The following is a 24595-nucleotide window of genomic DNA, read 5'->3' on the forward strand; positions in this document are numbered from 1 at the left end:
CATCCCCACATCCCCCACCCTTACATACACCCCCACATCCCACAACATAACGTACATCCCCACATCCGACACCCTTACATACACCCCCACATCCCACACCGTAACGCACACCCCCACATCCCACACCGTAACATACACCCCCACATCCCACACCGTAACATACATCCCCACATCCCACACCGTAACGCACACCCCCACATCCCACACCATAACATACACCTCCACATCCCACACCGTAACATACCCGCACATCCCACACCGTAACATACACCCCCACATCCCACACCGTAACGTACATCCCCACATCCCACACCCTTACATACACCCCCACATCCCACAACGTAACGCATACCCCCACATCCCACACCGTAACGCACACCCCCACATCCCACACCGTAACATACACCCCACATCCCACACCGTAACGTACTTCCCCACATCCCACACCCTTACATACACCCCCACATCCCACACCGTAACGCACACCCCCACATCCCACACCGTAACATACACCCCACAAAGTAACATACCCCCACATCCCACACAGTACACCCCACATCCCGGACCATAACGCACACACCCCCACATTGTAACGCACACCCCCACATCCCACAGTGTAACATACACCTCCACATCCAACACCGTAACGTACATCCCACACCCTTACATACACCCCCACATCCCACACCATAACGTACATCCCTACATCCCCCACCCTTACATACACCCCCACATCCCACACCGTAACGTACACCCCCACATCCCACACCGTAACATACACCCCCACATCCCACACCGTAACATACATCCCCACATCCCACACCGTAACGCACACCCCCACATCCCACACCGTAACATACACCCCTACATCCCACACCGTAACATACACCCGCACATCCCACACCGTAACATACACCCCCACATCCCACACCGTAACGTACATCCCACACCCTTACATACACCCCCACATCCCACACCGTAACGTACATCCCCACATCCCACACCCTTACATACACCCCCACATCCCACACCCTTACATACACCCCCACATCCCACACCGTAACGCACACCCCCACATCCCACACCGTAACATACACCCCCACATCCCACACCGTAACATACATCCCCACATCCCACACCGTAACGCACACCCCCACATCCCACACCGTAACGCACACCCCCACATCCCACACCGTAACGCACACCCCCACATCCCACACCGTAACGCACACCCCCACATCCCACACCGTAACGCACACCCCCACATCGTAACATACACCCCCACATCCCACAACGTAATGCACACCCCACACCGTAACATACACCCCACAGCGTAACATACACCCCCACATCCCACACCGTAACGCACACCCCCACATCCCACACCGTAACGCACACCCCCACATCCCACACCGTAACGCACACCCCCACATCCCACACCGTAACGCACACCCCCACATCGTAACATACACCCCCACATCCCACAACGTAATGCACACCCCACACCGTAACATACACCCCACAGCGTAACATACACCCCCACACTGTAACATACACCCCCACAATGTAACATACACCCCACAGCGTAACATACACCCCTACATTCCACACTGTATCGTACACCCCGTATACTGTAAGAACAGGCCATAGTGGTGCTCACCCAAAGTGTTGGCAATTCCGGTCTTCACGCTGGATGTGCTTATGTGTGTGATCCGGTTCTCGTGTTCTACTCGAACAAGGACAACAATTTTGATATTCCACAAGGACTGCATGGCGACCTTCAGGAGAACAGGATACATGACTATACTGTATACGGTTTATAGGAATATACATAATGTAACATGATCTGAGGATCTGACTCGTGGGAACAAAGACGACATAACTGCCCTGACGTTCTGTCTGATCTTCTCTGGTACTTTCCTTGGCTTATACACGTTGTCCTCCTGTGATGTGCAGAGCGTCATCGTGACGTCCTGCTGGAGGAACATTTCTACCCCAGAGCAATTGGGGGCCATCTGCGGTGAAGCGCATGCTCAGCTGACCAGTCTGGAAAGCCCACCCCCCTTTCACCAGTTAGACTTAAAAACAGTCGGTCGTCAACTGACGGACGCCGCTCCACGGGGGCCATGTAACGTTACTGACAGCCGCACGCTGAATGCGGCCACTGCTAAACGCAGTACACAGATCTAGGGGGAAGGGGTCTTCCAGCATGGTCAGGCTGGGGGGCACATATATGCCCAGATGTCCAGCTATTTCCTCAGGGGGCTTATTACTAACGTGTGACGGAGCAGGATTACATCTATAGTGCCTGGAAGATATATTATTGGCGGGTTCAATGGGTGTTTTTAGTTCATTACTTGTATGGTTTATATTGTCCATTCCAACAATTAGGAGAAGTAGAAGCTCCTGCCGACGGAGCCCCCGTTACTCCCATTATGGGACAGACTGCAATCTGGGGCGCGTTGTGGAACGGTCAGTGAGACCGATTCGCTCTTCCTGACCTGCAAACTTTTTCTCTGAATGGGGGAGACGTATGAAGACTTGGGGTGGGATGCACGACGCATCGCATTCGCCCGCCACTCTTAGCATCCATGCCGGCGTTAGTAAGAGCTGTCCTTTGCGAATGAGGGACTAGAGCGTGCGCACAGGTGGGTGCTGGGAGGGATCTGATTGACAAAATCCAGATAAGCCTTTATGACGAACGTCAGCAATGGTGGCGGCTGCAGCACTTTATAACGAGCAAACTATCCCGGCATTGTAATCACAACAGCTGCCAGATCACAGAGAGAATGAGAGTTATTAATCCATTACTAGCCGGGACACACAAAATACAGGTGTATAATGATCCATCTCCAAAATCCCCATCAATGTCATGGGTGACAGGCGTCCTGCTACTGTATGGGCAGGGGCCGGATGCTCTACATATATATATATATATCTATATATGGGGGAGGTTTATCAAACCTTCTAAAGGCAATACATGGAGGTGTTCCCCAAAGCAACCAGATTCCAGCCAACACTTACCTGTAAAATGATAACTGGAATCTGATTGGCTGCACCTTTACTAGTCCTCTTTAGAAGGTATATATATATATATATATATATATATATATATATATATAAAATGGTAGAGTTGGCAGGCGGCACTCAAATAGTTAACAAGAAATTATACGGAACCTCCGCAAGTCTTTTGTCAACGTTTCAATTCCAAATAGAAGAATTTTCATCAGGACATAACATACAAAACATACAAGCACTTACCTATATACCCTCCACCAGACACCCAAATGTGAAGTGCTGAAAGGACCTCGCACACTGTTACACCTTCACATACCTGTCCTGCATCATTTACACCTCCACATACCTGTCCTACATCATTTACACCTTCACATACCTGTCCTGCATCATTTACACCTCCACATACCTGTCCTACATCATTTACACCTTCACATACCTGTCCTGCATCATTTACACCTCCACATACCTGTCCTACATCATTTACACCTCCACATACCTGTCCTACATCATTTACACCTCCACATACCTGTCCTACATCATTTACACCTCCACATACCTGTCCTACATCATTTACACCTCCACATACCTGTCCTACATCATTTACACCTCCACATACCTGTTCTACATCATTTACACCTCCACATACCTGTCCTACATCATTTACACCTCCACATACCTGTTCTACATCATTTACACCTCCACATACCTGTCCTGCATCATTTACACCTCCACATACCTGTCCTACATCATTTACACCTCCACATACCTGTCTCACATCACTTACACCTCCACATACCTGTGCCCCATCATTTATACCTCCGCATACCTGTCCCACATCATTTACACCTCCACATACCTGTCCTACATCATTTACACCTCCATATACCTGTCCTACATCATTTACACCTCCGCATACCTGTCCCCCATCATTTACACCTCCACATACCTGTCTCACATCATTTACACCTCCACATACCTGTCCTACATCATTTACACCTCCTTATACCTGTCCTACATCATTTACACCTCCACATACCTGTCCTACATCATTTACACCTCCACATACCTGTCTCACATCATTTACACCTCCTTATACCTGTCCTACATCATTTACACCTCCACATACCTGTCCTACATCATTTACACCTCCACATACCTGTCCCACATCATTTACACCTCCACATACCTGTCCTGCATCATTTACACCTCCACATACCTGTCCTACATCATTTACACCTCCGCATACCTGTCCTACATCATTTACACCTCCACATACCTGTCCTGCATCATTTACACCTCCACATACCTGTCCTACATCATTTACACCTCCACATACCTGTCCTACATCATTTACACCTCCGCATACCTGGCCCCCATCATTTACACCTCCGCATACCTGGCCCCCATCATTTACACCTCCACATACCTGTCCTACATCATTTACACCTCCACATACCTGTCCTACATCATTTACACCTCCGCATACCTGTCCCACATCAGCTACACCTCCACATACCTGTCCCCCCATCATTTACACCTCCTCATACCTGTCCCACACAATATACACCTACACATACCTGTCCCCCCATCATTTACACCTCCTCATACCTGTCCCACATCATATAAGCCATTAATCCGTTTTTAGATAAACTCACCTGAAAACAGACGTGTCTTCATTGGCCAAATTATGCTATTTAAACCTCTCCAAGTGCATGATTAGTCATTGGGAGGGGTGTAAAATGCAAGTTTGGAAATTAATTTAAAAATTTGCGAATTTGCAGTGAATATGGCTGCCAGGACAAAACTCGCTCCTAATTCAATTGACTCCTTAGTCTCAAATTCTGAACATATTAAAATAAAAGGATGATATAAAATAATATGGTTTAACATTTCTGTATTTGTATAACTTATTACATTAATCAATAACTGACAAATGGAACCAACATTGTTGGCGGCTAATCTGAGATGTCACATAGAAGAGTTTTAAATGGCGAAGGGGGGAGGAGGGGGGGCTGCAATCATACAACGTCAGATGACTGAGGACAACAATGTCGGCGGGAGCAGACCCAAGCCGGCATTATAGGAGAAAACTACCTAGGATATTAATGTAATACGCACAAAGTTCTCTTATGGCATCACGTACCGGCCGATAGTCCAATTCCGTGCACTCTTTCAGCGCCCCCCGCAAGAAGTCCACCCACTCTTTATCCGCCACCGAGTTCTCCTGTGTCCCGAACACGTAGATGTCGTGAGGGATGGTGACGGCCATCTCGTCCAGCGTCTTCCCCAAGCCCTTGGAGCCTATCCAGGAGGTGATGTTCTTCTGTGGCGGGACACTTCCTGCATAGGGGACGGCGACATTAAAACCTTCTCACATTTCTCATGGTACCTGGACGATCGGGAAGGGCCTCTCTTTACATACGTGATAATAAAATGCTGCTCACATTATTTCTTTAAAAAGGGCCATTTATTTGGCACAAGCCTGGGCTGTAAGCTCCCCCGGGGCAGGGAACGAATGATTACGTTGTACAGCACTACGCAATATGGTGGCGCAATAAAAACTATGGTGAATAAATATAGAATTTACCTGTCTCCATAAACCAACACAGAGATATGACGGAGAGAACAGGGAGTATGGTACAACTGAGGCATCTCTTAGTCTCCACTCACCCATATTCCAGGTCCCGATGAAGATGGACATCATGTCCGGCTCATCCTGGTTTGAGTGTTTGTTCTTCATCAGTTGCAGGAGCTGGCAGAATGCTTCTCGCTTCTAAACAGATCAGGGGAGATCAACAGTCACTGACCACAGAGCTGACACTTTACAGTTACATTAGCAAATGCTAGAACCCTTCCAGCCGCAACATATTAATACTGCAATCGGTAGCAGTGGGCATATGCGGCTGGGATAGTCCTAGGATGGGCATATCCGGCAGGGATTGACCTAGGATGGGCATATCCGGCAGAGATAGACCTAGGATGGGCATATCCGGCAGGGATAGACCTAGGATGGGCATATCCGGCAGGGATGGTCCTAGGATGGGCATATCCGGCAGGGATGGTCCTAGGATGGGCATATCCGGCAGGGATGGTCCTAGGATGGGCATATCCGGCAGGGATGGTCCTAGGATGGCATATCCGGCAGGGATGGTCCTAGGATGGGCATATCCGGCAGGGATGGTCCTAGGATGGGCATATCCGGCAGGGATGGTCCTAGGATGGGCATATCCGGCAGGGATGGTCCTAGGATGGGCATATCCGGCAGGGATGGTCCTAGGATGGGCATATCCGGCAGGGATGGTCCTAGGATGGGCATATCCGGCAGGGATGGTCCTAGGATGGGCATATCCGGCAGGGATGGTCCTAGGATGGGCATATCCGGCAGGGATAGACCTAGGATGGGCATATCCGGCAGGGATAGTCCTAGGACGGGCATATCCGGCAGGTATAGTCCTAGGACGGGCATATCCGGCAGGGATAGTCCTAGGACGGGCATATCCGGCAGGGATAGTCCTAGGACGGGCATATCCGGAAGGGATAGTCCTAGGACGGGCATATCCGGAAGGGATAGTCCTAGGACGGGCATATCCGGAAGGGATAGTCCTAGGACGGGCATATCCGGAAGGGATAGTCCTAGGATGGGCATATCTGGCTAGGATAGTCCTAGGATGGGCATATCCGGCTGGGATAGAACTAGGATGGGCATATCTGGCTAGGATAGACCTGGGATCCCTATATTTGGCTGGGATAGTCCTAGGATGGGCATATTTGGCTGGGATAGTCCTAGGATGGGCATATCTGGCTGGGATAGTCCTTGGATGGACATATCTGGCTGGGATAGCCCTAGGATGTGTTTATCTGGCTAGGATAGCCCTAGGATGTGTTTATCTGGCTAGGATAGCCCTAGGATGGACATATCTGGCTAGGATAGCCCTAGGATGGACATATCTGGCAAGGATAGTCCTTGGATGGGTTTATCTGGCTGGGATAGTCCTAGGATTGGGATGTCCTCTTTGGCCAAGTACAACTCGCTGTTGCCGACTCTCCAGACTAATCACGTCTAATACTGGGATGCAGCTAGTGGGACGGTTCCCTCCCATTACAGAGCCCAGGACACGGATAAGAGGCTGCAGGAGAAGCTCCCACGCTGCATGGACTTACCCTGGCGTTGACAAAGATGAAGTCTTTCCGCTGGGTTTTATCCTTCTCTTTCTCAAATACAATACCCAGCTTAGAGGGCACCCGCTGGGACTTGATCAGCTGTCGGACTGGAGAATCGGGAGAAAGGCGACATCAATATACACTTACAGCGACACAATTTATCACTGGATGTAGGATTTCACAAAAGGTTTAAATTCAGAAAAGAAAAGTCCAAAAAAAATCCCAAACCCTACAGGTAAGTATTCTGAGGACGCGGCGCATTTTTTTTTTTTGCTTTTTTTTTTAATAATCATTTTTATTGAAGCAATGAGTGATACACTGTTTACTTCAGTATTAGAAATACAATTTAAGGCATCGTACAAAGAAATAAACAATTCCATTAGTACCCAACATGTCCAAGTCAAAAATGACAATGCAGGGAAAGGTACAAAAGTAATGGAGTGGCCTCGGAGCATTTCCAGTTAAGTTGAGAGTAAACAAATAGGGGAACACAGACAAGTCTGTAAAGGCGACAGCAACATGCTGCGATAACACACCTTTATGCCTTCCTTCACTTCCGAAGCCTGGAGGCTGCAATGCTGAGCTGCTCCACCAGATGGCAGCATAAATATAGCACACTGCCCAGAAAGTACTGTCTCGGGGCAAGAGAACCATAGGGGCTTCAAATCAGTGACCCCATTACCACTGCCCACTCCCATCTAATTACAGACTAATCCTCATCACTGAGGCACCTCAGCCACCAACTAGGAGTGTCCAGGCCTGAGGAGGCCACAAGCCCTGGATAATTTGGCTGTTATAGAAGGGTAAGGCTCTGAAAGTCGAGTCACTTCCATCAGCAGAGTGGACGGTATTTGTTCTTGCGTCAGCTAGACGTATAACACATCGGTATCCCTCTGATACGGAATGATAGACATTACTAGGCCTAGAGGCTTCCGTGTCCAGGGAGAGCTCCTAGTAGGGAGAAGTTTGTCAGATTTGCGTCACTTACTTTTATCATGGACGAAGGTGTTCCAGTCTTCCTGAGACTCCTTCACCTTCTTCATGACCACGAGTTTCCCTCCCTCCACGTCCACGCTCAGAGTGTACTTCTGCGATTTGACGATCTTGGTGAGGTCCAGCATGTCCAGCTTCACCTGTGGGGGATTACAGGGCTGGTCACCCATCTCTGGAGGACACGGTGCTCCACAGACTGAGATTAGTACATAGCCCGCCATTATACAGTCTGCATCCCCTGACACAACGCAGCGCCACTGGCGCTTCTAAAGCTAAGAAGTGATACAGCGCTTGGCTCCAACGCAAAACGTAATCTGGCGTAACAGGCTCGTTCCCTGAAATTGGCGCCTCAGTTTCAAAACTAAGAAATAAAATGATGAATTAATAAATATGAAGAGGTCGTAGCAATTTGTAACACTGTAAAGGGACTATTTGGTACCAAATACAAGGCGCCAATGTTTCTTTTCGTTAGGTATCTTTTTATTTTATTTCTTTGTAACTGATGTAACGCGTTCACGGATTGGGCCATTACTAATAATTATTGGCTCCGATATATTCCCTACTTTATCCTATCACGCCACCCTACACTTATAAAGGGAAAATTGGAGCAAAACTCATCCCGGCCCCCAATCCGCCCACGTTTAGAGATGCTATACCAAAGACGTCACTAAGGAGATTATTCACAACAGGAGACACAAAAATCATTGTAACATGCGGACTATGGTATAATATCGCATCAGGGGGCAGGAGAGGTAACACTTATGCTAGATCGCCACCTGCAGGCAGGGGGAGCATAGCGCAGGGGGAGCCTCACCTCAAAGGTCTGCACAGGGATAATCTTACTCTTCCTGGAGGATTGGGGGACAGGGGCAGATTGGGCAGAGTTGCTCATGTCTTGCAAAGCTTTCAGTGCCTGGGGGAGGAAAGTAAGAGCCACATAATTAATATATATATAAAAAAGACAGATAATAGAGGTGACAACTCTAAATATATAAAATAATGAAATATTGGTAAATAAAAGAACAAGTAACGGGTGTGATAAACAAGACAATGTTGCACACAAGACGCATCGGCTCATGGCAGAATGTAAGCCGCCCAGTGACACCCCAATATCACGGAATGACCCCCAGCGCTGCACTGTCACTCCGAATTCTGGGGATCTCCTATCAGGAAGCCACAATATTCCACTGAAGATGTCTGTATCCCCCCACCCCCCTCCCACCTTTCCCCGGCACCCCCATGCTGCGGCACCCCACCTTTTTCTCAATGCTGGACAGAAAATCCTTCAGGATGGAGAGTTTGAAGACCAGGCTCTCCAGCTCCTGCTCCCCGCTCTGGTTTGCAGCCTGAGAGAGAGAAGCAGAGATAATAATGACTGAACCCTCCGGGGAAAAGGGGCTTTTAAAGAGGCCAATCACTTCCTGCGCACACGCTGAGCTCCATTACCCACCCGGGGCGGGGTGGTCCTATCCGCGTACAGCAGCATCACGTATGTCACTTACACATACCATCGCCATGTACACGTGTCCGAGGTCTGTGGATTTCAGACAGAATCTCAGGGATATTTATAATTTAAGGCAATAAGCAGATGCTATTCACTAATGTTACTATCACAGATTGCAGACGGGCACCAGTCACTGACGGCAGATGGGCACCAGTCACTGACGGCAGACGGGCACCAGGCACTGACGGCAGACGGGCACCAGACACTGACGGCAGACGGGCACCAGTCACTGACGGCAGACGTGCACCAGACACTGACGGCATTTGGGCACCAGTCACTAATTGCAGATGGGCACCAGTCACTGATGGCAGATGGGCACCAGTCACTGATGACAGATGGGCACTAATCACGAATTGTAGTTGGGCACCAGTCACTGAAGGCAGATGGGCACTAGTCACTGATGGCAGATGGGCACAGTCACTAATGGCAGATGGGCACTAATCACTAATTGCAGTTGGGCACCAGTCACTGATGGCAGATGGGCACTAATCACTAATTGCAGTTGGGCACCAGTCACTGATGGCAGATGGGCACCAGTCACTGATGGCAGATGGGCACCAGTCACTGATGGCAGATGGGCACCAGTCACTGATGGCAGATGGGCACCAGTCACTGATGGCAGATGGGCACCAGTCACTGATGGCAGATGGGCACCAGTCACTGATGGCAGATGGGCACCAGTCACTGATGGCAGATGGGCACCAGTCACTGATGGCAGATGGGCACCAGTCACTGATGGCAGATGGGCACCAGTCACTGATGGCAGATGGGCACCAGTCACTGATGGCAGATGGGCACCAGTCACTGATGGCAGATGGGCACCAGTCACTGATGGCAGATGGGCACCAGTCACTGAAGGCAGATGGGCACCAGTCACTGAAGGCAGATGGGCACCAGTCACTGAAGGCAGATGGGCACCAGTCACTGAAGGCAGATGGGCACCAGTCACCGATTGCAGATGGGCACCAGTCACCGATTGCAGATGGGCACCAGTCACTGATGGCAGATGGGCACCAGTCGCTGATGGCAGATGGGCACCAGTCGCTGATGGCAGATGGGCACCAGTCACCGATGGCAGATGGGCACCAGTCATTGATTGCTGTATTAAGTGTTACAGTGGAAGTGAGACCTAGGGGTACATTTATTACAATTTAATATTTTTTCACAGTGGGACTACAGGAGCCAGGAGGCCCTTAACGTTCGGGTATGCTGGCACTTGTGGTTCTACAAGTGCCAGCATGCCGTGGCAGACTTGCTGGGACCTGTAGTCCCGCTGTAAATAACAATATTAATTCTTTTTTTTACACAATTTACTCTGCACCCACCACCACCACCAGGGGTGCAGGGAAGAGCCCGGGGCTGATAGCTGGTTAACCCTCTGGGGTGGGGGGGGGCACCAATTTATTTTTGGGATCCTGACTCTCCAAGTATTCCCAGCCCTGGGCTGAGCAGTGGGGTGCTGGTATTATGTAATAGAAGGAGGCCCCCAGTGATGTGTGCTATGGTGTAAGCCTCACAACTGGTTCAGCCTGGTGCTGGATAATGCAAAATCCAGGGGGGGGGGCACAACGGTTTTTCCCTCGATTTTCCATGACCAGAACAGGCTGAAAGGTCTAGGGCTGGTGATGATCTGATGACAATTCGCCCTTCAGTAAGTTTACGCCATAGAGGCAGCACTACAACAGATTCTGGCACGTCGTTACACATAAATCCACATTACATAAACACTTATTACTCCAGTGTCTACACGGCCCCAAAGACAGTTCCAACGATTAGACAACTCGTTAGCAGTTTCTGTAAACACACATTAAATTACTACATTGGCTGTAAAACGGCCGCTTATATCCTAGTCTGGAGACGTCACGCTATACAAGGATTGCCAGACCATCCAGCCGGTAAGGTGACCGCACACTGAGGACTGGCATCAGAAACTCTACAAAAAACTTTGGGTAAACCCCAAACGATAACGTTCACGTAAAAAAACACAGATGCACAGCGCAAATTATGATTCTTTTTTTATGATGTCATGCCCCCATTTCTGGGCCGTTATAGCAGTTGGACACTCAGCAGCGAATCAGGGGAGTGATATATTGGGGAGGGGTTGGGGATTGGAGTCACACTCAGTAAAACAAGAGATATGGTAAGAACTTACCTTTGTTATCTCTGTTTCTACGAAGTCCATAGGGTCCACAGGGTTGACCTTGGGGTATAGCTGGATCTGGATCCACGGGCACCACGCAGTTAAAGCTTTGCTGCTCCCAGGATGCACTTGGGTCCGTCCTCCTCTATACCCCGCCCCGGCCACAGGCACCTCAGTTGGTAAGCAGCTAAGGCCGGAGGAGGAGACTAAACAGAGAGAAGGAAGACTGGAACACACAAGAAACCATACTCACAGAAATGGGAGACGGAAAACCGGTGACCAGCCACACAGCCCATTTGAAGCCAGGTGCGTCAGGGCGGGCGCCCTGTGGACCCTATGGACTTCGTAGAAACAGAGATAACAAAGGTAAGTTCTTACCATATCTCTTGTTTTCTACTTCAGGGTCCATAGGGGGTCCACAGGGTTGACCTTGGGGATGTCCCAAAGCAGTTCAACTAAGGGCGGGGACGCTCCTGTGCTGAAAGGAGTACCCGGCGCCCAAAGGATGCATCCTGAGAGGCGAAGGTGTCAAACGCATAAAACCTTAAAAACGTCTGAATTGAAGACCAAGTAGCCGCCTTACACAGTTGAACAGCGGAGGCGCCACGTCTAGCAGCCCAAGAGGGACCCACAGAACGAGTGGAATGAGCCTTAACAGAGGCTGGCACAGGTAAACCCTCCTGCGCATAAGCCTCACAAATAACTGAACGAAGCCAACGGGCTAACGTTTGCTTGTTGGCAGGCCAACCCCTCTTGTGAAAACCGAAGAGGACAAACAAAGAATCCGACTTCCTAACCGAAGCAGTCCGGTCCACATAGATTCTAAGTGCCCGGACCACATCCAAGGAAGCCTCACCAGCAGAAAGATCAGGTGACTGAAAAGCTGGCACAACAAGTTCCTGATTAATGTGGAACTTTGAAACCACTTTGGGCAAAAACTCAGGACGCGTGCGGAGCACTGCCCTGTCCTGGTGAAAAATCAGAAAAGGAGGGCGACAGGAAAGCGCCCCCAATTCTGAAACCCTCCTGGCCGAAGCAATTGCCAGAAGAAAAATGGTCTTAAACGTCAGCCACTTGAGCTCCACCGACTCAAGCGGCTCAAAAGGAGGACCCTGCAAGACCCTCAGTACCACCGTCAAGTCCCACGGAGCCACCGGAGGTACGAAGGGAGGCTGGATCCTGAGAACACCTTGGAAAAAGGTGTAAACATCTGGCAGTGTAGCAATCCGTCGCTGAAACCACACGGACAAAGCAGACACATGAACCTTCAGAGAGGCCAGGCGTAAGCCGAGGTCCAAACCCGATTGAAGAAATTCCAAGATTCTGGAAACCCGGAACACCTGCGGATCATAGTTTCTGGATTCACACCACTGAAAATAAGTGCGCCACACCCTGTGGTAAATCCGCGCGGAAGCAGGCTTGCGTGCCCTAAGCATGGTACCAATCACTGAACTGGAGAAACCCCTAGACCTCAAGACGGCTGTCTCAAGAGCCACGCCGTCAAAGACAGCCGACCCAGATCCGGGTAAAGGCAGGGCCCCTGAGACAACAGGTCCCGACGCTGAGGAAGAAGGTACGGAGCGTCGATGGAGAGGCACCTCAGATCGGAGTACCAAGGACGCCTGGGCCACGCCGGAGCCACCAGCACGAGCGTGCCGCCGTCCTGCTTGAATTTCCGCAGAACCCGAGGAAGTAAGGATATCGGAGGAAACAGATACGCCAGGTGAAACGTCCATTTCACCGACAGAGCGTCTACCAGACAGGCGCCTGCGTCTCTTGTCCTTGACCCGTAAACGGGCAACTTGTGATTGTGACGGGAGGCCATCAAGTCCAGCTCCGGCAGCCCCCACCTGTCCACGAGTAGCTGAAACACCTCTGGGTGAAGCGACCATTCCCCGGGATGCACATCGTGACGGCTGAGGAAGTCCGCCTCCCAATTGAGGACTGCGGGAATGAAGACTGCCGAGATCGCTGGAACGTGACACTCCGCCCAAGCAAGAATGCGAGACACCTCCGACATTGCTGCCCGACTGCGAGTTCCCCCTTGGTGGTTGATGTACGCCACCGTGGTGGCGTTGTCGGACTGCACCTGAACCGCCCTTCCGTGAAGAGCGGGGCCGGACGACTGCAGGGCCCTGTACACAGCCCGCAGTTCCAGGATGTTGATGGGGAGAAGTGCTTCTTCCGCGGACCAACGACCCTGAAGCGATAATGAGCCGGTCACTGCCCCCCAACCCCGAAGACTGGCATCCGTCGTGAGCAGGACCCAGTCCGGGATCCAAAAGGGACGCCCCTCGACCAGATGCACCGTCTGAAGCCACCAAGCCAAAGACTGCCGAACCTCCGCGGACAACACCAGCATCTGAGAGCGGATCCGGTGAGGTAACCCGTTCCATTCCGATAGAATCAGCCCCTGCAGGGGCCGGGAATGGAACTGGGCAAATTCCACCATGTCGAATGTCGACACCATGGACCCCAGAACTCTCATAGCTGAATGGACCGACAGGCGGCAACTGCTCAGGCAACTGTGTATCCGCAGCTGCAGGGAGGAGACCTTCTCTGGAGTCAGGAAAATCCGCTGCTGACAAGAATCCAGCAGGGCTCCCAAATGAACCATCCGCTGTGATGGAATCAGGGAGGACTTCTTCCAGTTTATCAACCACCCGTGTGCTTGAAGACAAGCAATGGTCAGGTGGAGATGTCGAAGAAGCACCTCCGGGGAGCTCGCCAGCAGCAGAAGATCGTCCAGGTACGGCAACAGACGTAGACCCTGACCCCGAAGGTGGGCAGCCATAACCGCCATCACCTTGGTGAACACCCTCGGAGCCGTGGAAAGGCCAAAAGGCAACGCCCGAAATTGGTAGTGATGGTTCAGGATAGCAAACCTCAGATACCGCTGATGTGCCGGTGCTATGGGCACATGGAGATAGGCGTCCTGGATATCGAGGGAGACCATATAATCCCCGGGTTCCATCGCCAGAATGACGGAACGTAACGTTTCCATCCTGAACCTGGGAACTCTGAGGTATCTGTTCAGAGACTTCAAATTCAGGATAGGGCGATGAGAACCATTGGGTTTCTGTACCAGAAACAGAGTAGAATAGTACCCCGTCCCGCGCTGAGACTGCGGAACGGGAACAATGACCCCTGCTTGTAGCAAGGATTCTATAGCTACCTGAATCTGACCAGCTTTGGTCTTGTCCAGAGAAGGACTCGTACAGAAAAACTGGTGGGGCGGCCTGAACCGAAAAGACAGGGCGTACCCCTGAGAGACTACTTCTCGAACCCAGGCATCCGTGGTGGTATTGTGCCAACACTGGGCGAATTGGAGAAGTCGGCCTCCCACTCTGGGGTCCCCCAGAGAGAGGCCCGTCCCATCAGGCAGCAGGCTTATCCTCCTGCTTGGAAGAAGGGCGCCGAGCACTCCATGCCTGCTTCTTGGGCTTGGGTGCGGCCTTGGTCGCCGAATGTCTCGGGAAGGACTGGCCCTTGGCCTTACCCTGAACCCGAAAGGACCGAAAGGCAGAGCTCCTCACTTTAGCCGGCGCAGAGGCCGAAGGGAGAAAAGCCGACTTGGACTTAGCCAAAGTATCCACTATTCTGTCCAAATCCGGACCAAATAGTAAATCACCATTAAAAGGCAAGGCCTCCAGACCCTTTTTTGAATCTGCATCAGCCCTCCAGGACCTCAGCCACAGGGATCGCCGAGCAGACACCGCTGCAGCCGACACCCTAGAAGTGAGCAGGCTGGCATCCAAAGACGCTTCCCCAATATAGGAAGCTGCATCCCGCATCTGTCCCACTAACGCTCTCTGGATATCCGGAGCCTCATCAGGAAAGGTATCCTCCAAGGCATTGGCCCATGCCTGAATGGCTTTAGCCACCCAGGAGATAGCCATGGACGGGCGGGCCTCCGCCCCGGAAAGAGAATAAATGGACTTTAAACAAGTCTCCACCTTCCTGTCCGTGGGATCCTTCAAAGAGGAGATAGACGGCAATGGCAGCGTCGCGCTTTTGATCAAGCGGGTAACGTGGGAATCCACCGCCGGCGGAGTTTCCCATTTCCTGCAATGAGCTTCAGGAAAAGGATAGTTCGCCGCCAACCTCTTCTGTGGATGGAACCTCTTACTAGGTAATTGCCAGGCCGCCGCCATATGATCCGATAATTGATCAAACAGGGGGAACACAGTTGAGGTCACCTTGGTCTTTTTAAAATTAGGAAACTTCAACCTAGGAGCCGGCGCATCATCCTCAACATGTAGGATAGCCCGCACCGCCCTAACTAAGGCTGGAGGACTTAGCTTCCACCTCCTGCCCCATGACATCAGAGTCAGAGTCCTCGTGGATTTCTCCATCATCTGAGGACACTTCCGAGTCCGACAACTGCGCAGCTAGTGAACTCACAACCGGACAATTAAACACCCTTGGTGGCACATCACCTTGCAACATGGACTGAAACGCCGAGGATGAAGCCGCCAGACTCTGTACGGAGCTGGATAGAACATCCACCCAAGGCGGAGGAGTCGTCGGAGCAAAACTCTGCAAAGGCACTACAGACTGACGCGTCCCTGGGGAAGACTGCACATACACAGGCAGTCCCGAGTAAGGACCCACAGTCTGGGCCCCGGGGGAAGACCGCAACATTTGTGGAACCCTCGGGGAATGGGGGATGGTGGGCTGCGGTAACGCCCTAGAAGGGACCGCTGATGGGACCGATAACCGGTCCGCAATAGACGCCAGCACCTGTGAAAACATCGCCCAAGGAGGGTCCTGTGATACAGGGGGGTTGGAGGGGCCCGGTACCAGCTGGCACCGCCTGCACAGACCATCCTGAGATAAGTCCTCCCCATCAACTCCAGCAGCACAGCGTCTGCAGGAAAATAGCACAGGAGCCACAGAGCGCTCAGTCTCCTCATCAGACATGATACCGTAAATCACAAGAAACAGGTATCACCAGAGGAATTACGGTTTTAACACCCGCGCACTCACCAGTATGCGACACAACAGCCCAGATATGGTACTGTGTAGCACACAACAGTATGTGACTGACCCCACAAATATGTGTTTTATATAAGTGAGGGTCTCAGAAAAACGCCCTTCCCCCACACACCTGCCGGGCCGTAGGAGAAGGAAAGGGATAGTTATAAGCTGACAGTAAGGAGAATAAGTCACAGACAGGCAGCACTAGCAATAGTCACATACAATGCAGAAAAGTTATACTCACTGCACCTTCCGCTACAATCAACCGCCCAGATTCAGTGTCTGGGAGGGCTATAGCGCTGTGTACACTGTCCTTTAGCAGGGGAGAGGTACACAGGGGGACCGGTCCACTTGATACCGCCTGGGAGTCTGCGATGTGCCAGTAAAGATGGCCGCCGGAGACATCAGAGGAGGAGTGGCCGAGAGATAAGAGCAGCTCAGCGACGCCAGACTCCTAGTTGAAAGGCGCGCTGAGCTGAGGGGAGGAGCCGCTAGACAGGGAAGGCTGCCTCCCCTGGCTAGCAATTAACCCCCGGGTTGCCAGTCCCGCTACCAGCCTGATACCCTGGTGGTCTAGCGGACACGCTGGGTATTCCTCAATTGAGGGGGAGCCCGCCGCCGCCGCTAGCGCCTCCGGTCTGTCCCCAGAGACCGGAGGCTCCTGACTGCATTGAAGTATCCGCGGGCCGCCGCACGCGGCGACCCGCGGCTTACCTGATCCCCGTCGCGTCCGGCAGCAGTCAAGGGAGTCCCCAGAACCCGGCTAGTACAGGCTCTGGGGTCCCGCCGCAATCCCCAGAGCTGTACTGGCGTCGCGGCGCCAGCGGGGAGAAGGAGCGGCAGCGTGGACGTCCTAAAGGACAGTCTGATGCTGCCGCTCTAACAGTGTAAAAAAAGAAGAAAAAAATAAAAAAAAATTTCTCTTTTAAAATAAAGCTTAGGGGCTGCTCCTGCAGCCCCACTGCGACAGGATGACCCGACTCCGGCCGGGCACCAACTAAAACTGAGGTGCCTGTGGCCGGGGCGGGGTATAGAGGAGGACGGACCCAAGTGCATCCTGGGAGCAGCAAAGCTTTAACTGCGTGGTGCCCGTGGATCCAGATCCAGCTATACCCCAAGGTCAACCCTGTGGACCCCCTATGGACCCTGAAGTAGAAATGAGAATTAGGTGCAGGAATGGGGCTGAACACAACGCTTTTATTGTATCCCACAAAACGACCTCATTGTTATGAGACCCTGAGTCGATCATCGACCAATCATCTCAGTAGGCACCTTCCTGCGTCACGCTCTTTAAATGGGAATATGCAATAACGCCACAAGTCATGAAATCAGTTAGTCTGAGCTTATTTAAGGCATCACTGAGGCTATTACATGCGGTATTAGAGGAAGCTGTCCTTCATTAGGTGTTATCCAGAACCAGAACCAGTAGCACTTAGACGTGAGGCTGTTACTTGTGGCGGAAAACAGACGATCAACAATTGTGCGTCTTCGCATGCATGCCAGCGTTGGTAACGCCGGTATACATGATGATTACCGCAAATCACCGCTCTCTCAGTAAGAGCTGTCCTTTGCAATGGATCGACTTCCGAGTCCGTGACCACCACCCCAATAGGCTATATCAGTAGTGATTACATGTTATATTATGTGACCACCACCCCAATAGGCTATATCAGTAGTGATTACACGTTATATTATGTGACCACCACCCCAATAGGCTATATCAGTAGTGATTACACGTTATATTATGTGACCACCACCCCAATAGGCTATATCAGTAGTGATTACACGTTATATTATGTGACCCCCCAATAGGCTATATCAGTAGTGATTACACGTTATATCATGTGACCACCACCCCAATAGGCTATATCAGTAGTGATTACATGTTATATTATGTGACCACCCCAATAGGCTATATCAGTAGTGATTACACGTTATATTATGTGACCACCACCCCAATAGTCTATATCAGTAGTGATTACACGTTATATTATGTGACCACCACCCCAATAGGCTATATCAGTAGTGATTACACGCTATATTATGTGACCCCCCCAATAGGCTATATCAGTAGTGATTACACATTATATTATGTGACCACCACCCCAATAGGTTATATCAGTAGTGATTACACGTTATATTATGTGACCACCCCCCAATAGGCTATATCAGTAGTGATTACACGTTATATTATGTAACCACCCCCCAATAGGCTATATCAGTAGTGATTACAAGTTATATTATGTGACCACCCCCCAATAGGCTATATCAGTAGTGATTACACGTTATATCATGTGACCACCACCCCAATAGGCTATATCAGTAGTGATTACACATTATATTATGTGACCACCCCCCAATAGGCTATATCAGTAGTGATTACACGTTATATTATATGACCACCACCCCAATAGGCTATATCAGTAGTGATTACACATTATATTATATGACCACCACCCCAATAGGCTATATCAGTAGTGATTACACGTTATATTATGTGACCACCACCCCAATAGGCTATATCAGTAGTGATTACATGTTATATTATGTGACCACCACCCCAATAGGCTATATCAGTAGTGATTACACGTTATATTATGTGACCACCACCCCAATAGGCTATATCAGTAGTGATTACACGTTATATTATGTGACTACCACCCCAATAGGCTATATCAGTAGTGATTACACGCTATATTATGTGACCCCCCCAATAGGCTATATCAGTAGTGATTACACATTATATTATGTGACCACCACCCCAATAGGTTATATCAGTAGTGATTACACGTTATATTATGTGACCACCCCCCAATAGGCTATATCAGTAGTGATTACACGTTATATTATGTAACCACCCCCCAATAGGCTATATCAGTAGTGATTACAAGTTATATTATGTGACCACCCCCCAATAGGCTATATCAGTAGTGATTACACGTTATATCATGTGACCACCACCCCAATAGGCTATATCAGTAGTGATTACACATTATATTATGTGACCACCCCCCAATAGGCTATATCAGTAGTGATTACACGTTATATTATATGACCACCACCCCAATAGGCTATATCAGTAGTGATTACACATTATATTATATGACCACCACCCCAATAGGCTATATCAGTAGTGATTACACGTTATATTATGTGACCACCACCCCAATAGGCTATATCAGTAGTGATTACATGTTATATTATGTGACCACCACCCCAATAGGCTATATCAGTAGTGATTACACGTTATATTATGTGACCACCACCCCAATAGGCTATATCAGTAGTGATTACATGTTATATTATGTGACCACCCCCCAATAGGTTATATCAGTAGTGATTACACGTTATATTATGTGACCACCCCCCAATAGGCTATATCAGTAGTGATTACACGTTATATTATGTAACCACCCCCCAATAGGCTATATCAGTAGTGATTACAAGTTATATTATGTGACCACCCCCCAATAGGCTATATCAGTAGTGATTACACGTTATATCATGTGACCACCACCCCAATAGGCTATATCAGTAGTGATTACACATTATATTATGTGACCACCCCCCAATAGGCTATATCAGTAGTGATTACACGTTATATTATATGACCACCACCCCAATAGGCTATATCAGTAGTGATTACACATTATATTATATGACCACCACCCCAATAGGCTATATCAGTAGTGATTACACGTTATATTATGTGACCACCACCCCAATAGGCTATATCAGTAGCGATTACATGTTATATTATGTGACCACCACCCCAATAGGCTATATCAGTAGTGATTACACGTTATATTATGTGACCACCACCCCAATAGGCTATATCAGTAGTGATTACACGCTATATTATGTGACCCCCCCAATAGGCTATATCAGTAGTGATTACACATTATATTATGTGACCACCACCCCAATAGGTTATATCAGTAGTGATTACACGTTATATTATGTGACCACCCCCCAATAGGCTATATCAGTAGTGATTACACGTTATATTATGTAACCACCCCCCAATAGGCTATATCAGTAGTGATTACAAGTTATATTATGTGACCACCCCCCAATAGGCTACATCAGTAGTGATTACACGTTATATCATGTGACCACCACCCCAATAGGCTATATCAGTAGTGATTACACATTATATTATGTGACCACCCCAATAGGCTATATCAGTAGTGATTACACATTATATTATGTGACCACCACCCCAATAGGCTATATCAGTAGTGATTACACGTTATATTATATGACCACCACCCCAATAGGCTATATCAGTAGTGATTACGCATTATATTATATGACCACCACCCCAATAGGCTATATCAGTAGTGATTACACGTTATATTATGTGACCACCACCCCAATAGGCTATATCAGTAGTGATTACATGTTATATTATGTGACCACCACCCCAATAGGCTATATCAGTAGTGATTACACGTTATATTATGTGACCACCACCCCAATAGGCTATATCAGTAGTGATTACATGTTATATTATGTGACCACCCCCCAATAGGCTATATCAGTAGTGATTACATGTTATATTATGTGACCACCCCAATAGGCTATATCAGTAGTGATTACATGTTATATTATGTGACCACCCCCCAATAGGTTATATCATTAGTGATTACACGTTATATTATGTGACCCTCTCCCTATAGGCTATATCAGTAGTGATTACATGTTATATTATGTGACCCCCCCCCAATAGGCTATATCAGTAGTGATTACATGTTATATTATGTGACCACCACCCCAATAGGCTATATCAGTAGTGATTACACGTTATATTATGTGACCACCACCCCAATAGGCTATATCAGTAGTGATTACAAGTTATGATGTGATCACCACCCCAATAGGCTATATCAGTAGTGATTACACTTTATATTAATGTGACCACCCCCCAATAGGCTATATCAGTAGTGATTACACGTTATATCATGTGACCACCCCAATAGGCTATATCAGTAGTGATCACACGTTATGATGTGACCACCACCCCAATAGGCGACAGCAATGTTTTCCAATATCTTTTCCTTTGATTTATTAACCATTTGATATCCAGACACCATGAAGCTCACCATTACAGAAAATGACAGATTCAAGGTTTACTCTGGATTCTGCGAATAACACCGGAAGCATCTGCAGAGGCTCTAGAAGGGGGGAGGTGAGCAATCCAGAACAAAGGCAGGCAATCCGAGACTCACAGGCCCGTGGTGGAACTACAAGTGCCAGCACTGTGTAATATACCCTGACTGCATGCCTACCATACAATAATAAGAGTCAGTTACATCGTCCTTCCATTTGCACAGGAATACTCATTAGTCAGACCCCCGAGCACAGCACAGTTACTGTGTGTCACAGCTGCACAGTATAATGAGTCTGGGGGCAGCCCATGTGCTGGCAGGATCATGCTCCTGAGAAACGTCCTGTGACATCATCCAGCTGCCAGCTTCTTCTACATTGGCTCTGACTGGTCACATGGGCTCAGTGACTGTCCATTCCTACAACTAATACAAATACAGTGTAAGGCGCTAAAAAAAAAAAATCACACATGATGGTATGTAAACATTGCTAATATTACCCTAAGGGGCGTGAGGAATTAGGCGATGTTACTGCTCGTGGCGTGTCAGCACGCGACCCCCATTATAAAAGGTGGATTATAGCTCGGCACATTATTACTTTGTTTTACGAGGAGCAGATGCCTAAACACATTCCCAACAGTACAAGGGAAGAGCCCTGACCACACTGCTTGTCTGGCAACTCCCCGTTCGACGCTCACGGCTCAGCGGACAATCGCCCCCTACCTGCTGCAGAATCTTAGTCACCATCGGAGAGCTCTGCTGATCGAAGATCTTGGAGAGAATTTCCAGCCCGGACAAGACTTTGTCAACTTCCCTTATAAGGAAAAAAAACAAATGAAAATATAGTGTTAATAATGGACACAACGATAATATGAGATATGGTAAGAACTTACCCTTGTTATCTCTATTTCTACGAAGTCCACAGGATCCCTTGGGGTATAGGTGTGACGTCAGTCGCAGGGCACCAAAGAGTTAAGCTTTCAGCCTCCCAGGATGCACTAGGTCCCCCTCCTATACCCCGCCCCCGGGCCAAGGCACCTCAGTTAGTTACCAAGCCATAGGCCGGAGGAGGAGAAGGAAGAGAGAGAACAAAGATCTGGACACATACAAGAATCACATTCTCACCAGAGGGAGACGGAAAACCGGTGACCAGAGCAAAGCCCATCTGCAGCACAGGTGCGACAGGGCGGGAGTCCTGTGGAACCCTATGGACTTCGTAGAAATAGAGATAACAAGGGTAAGTTCTTACCATATCTCATATTTTCTACTTCAGGGTCCATAGGGTATCCACAGGATACCTTGGGGATGTCCCAAACCAGTATCCTTTAAGGGTGGGGACGCTCCTGTGCAGAAAGGAGAATCCGCCGCCCGAAGGAAGCATCCTGAGAGGCGAAGGTGTCAAACCTGTAATACCTCACGAAGGTATGGACAGAAGACCACGTAGCAGCCTTGCAGATCTGAACTGCCGAGGCACCACGTCGAGCTGCCCACGAAGGACCCACAGACCTAGTGGAATGAGCCTTCAGAGAAGGAGGGACCGGTAGGCCTTCATGAAGATAAGCTTCAGAAATAGCCATACGGATCCAGGCTGCCAAATTTTGCTTTGAAGCAGGCCAACCCTTTTTACGGAAGCCATAGAGGACAAACAAAGCGTCCGACTTCCTAAACGAAGAAGTGCGGTCAACATAAGTCCTTAAGGCCCGCACAACATCCAAAGAGGCCTCACCCACGGAAAGACCCGGTGAGTTAAAGGCTGGAACAACTATTTCCTCGTTAACATGAAACTGGGAAACAACTTTGGGAAGAAACTCGGGCCGAGTGCGGAGCACTGCCCTGTTCCCATGAAAAACCAAGAAAGGGGGTCTACAAGAAAGAGCCCCTAACTCAGAAACACGTCTGGCCGAAGCAATGGCCAGAAGGAAAACAGTCTTAGCTGTTAGCCATTTAATATCCACTGAGCCCAGTGGTTCAAACGGCGGTCCTTGGAGAGCCCTCAGGACCACAGCCAAATCCCAAGGCGCCACAGGTGGAACAAAGGGCGGCTGAATACGGAGAACACCTTGCATAAAGGTGCGCACATCCGGGATTGTAGCAATCCTACGGTGAAACCAGACAGATAGGGCCGAAACCTGTACCTTCAAAGAAGCAAGGCGAAGCCCATGATCTAGTCCCGCTTGCAGGAAGGCGAGAATCCGAGACAGACGAAACTCCCGCGGTGCATAACCTCTCGGTCGACACCACTGGAAGAACGTATGCCACACGCGATGGTATATCCTCGCGGAAGACGGTTTCCGAGCTCGTAACATGGTACGCACCACAGAGCTGGAAAACCCCCGGAACCTCAGCATGGCCGTCTCAACAGCCACGCCGTCAAAGACAGCAGAGTCAGGTCCGGGTGAAGACAAGGACCCTGAGACAGAAGGTCCGGTCGTAGCGGCAACCGCAGAGGACTGTCCACGGACAGACCCTGAAGGTCTGAGAACCAGTGCCGTCTGGGCCACGCGGGAGCTATCAACAGGAGCGTCCCTCCTTCCTGTTTGAATTTCCGGATTACCCGTGGAAGAAGGGAGACCGGAGGGAACAGGTATGCGAACCGGAACGTCCACCGGACGGACAGAGCATCCACCAGAGACGCCCCTTCGTCTCTTGTGCGAGACCCGTACACCGGCAACTTGTTGTTGTGCCGGGACG

At 49.6% G+C, this 24595-nt stretch overlaps 1 protein-coding gene across 1 annotated transcript in view; it reads right to left on the minus strand.

Moving 5' to 3' along the window:
- INPPL1 (inositol polyphosphate phosphatase like 1) overlaps nt 1-24595 on the minus strand; it is a 136934-nt gene that overhangs the window by 40906 nt on the left and 71433 nt on the right. Inside the window, exons 6-13 of the mRNA XM_088463789.1 lie at nt 22628-22718; nt 9429-9518; nt 8987-9085; nt 8168-8312; nt 7180-7286; nt 5689-5791; nt 5162-5358; nt 1661-1778 (exon numbers count right to left, since the gene is read on the minus strand). Coding sequence (XP_088319915.1) covers nt 1661-1778; nt 5162-5358; nt 5689-5791; nt 7180-7286; nt 8168-8312; nt 8987-9085; nt 9429-9518; nt 22628-22718 — 950 coding nt within the window. The remainder of the gene's footprint in view (nt 1-1660; nt 1779-5161; nt 5359-5688; nt 5792-7179; nt 7287-8167; nt 8313-8986; nt 9086-9428; nt 9519-22627; nt 22719-24595) is intronic.

Source organism: Taudactylus pleione, unplaced genomic scaffold (genome assembly GCF_031769625.1).
Source record: "Taudactylus pleione unplaced genomic scaffold, aTauple2 ptg001449l, whole genome shotgun sequence".
Taxonomy (NCBI): domain Eukaryota; kingdom Metazoa; phylum Chordata; class Amphibia; order Anura; family Myobatrachidae; genus Taudactylus; species Taudactylus pleione.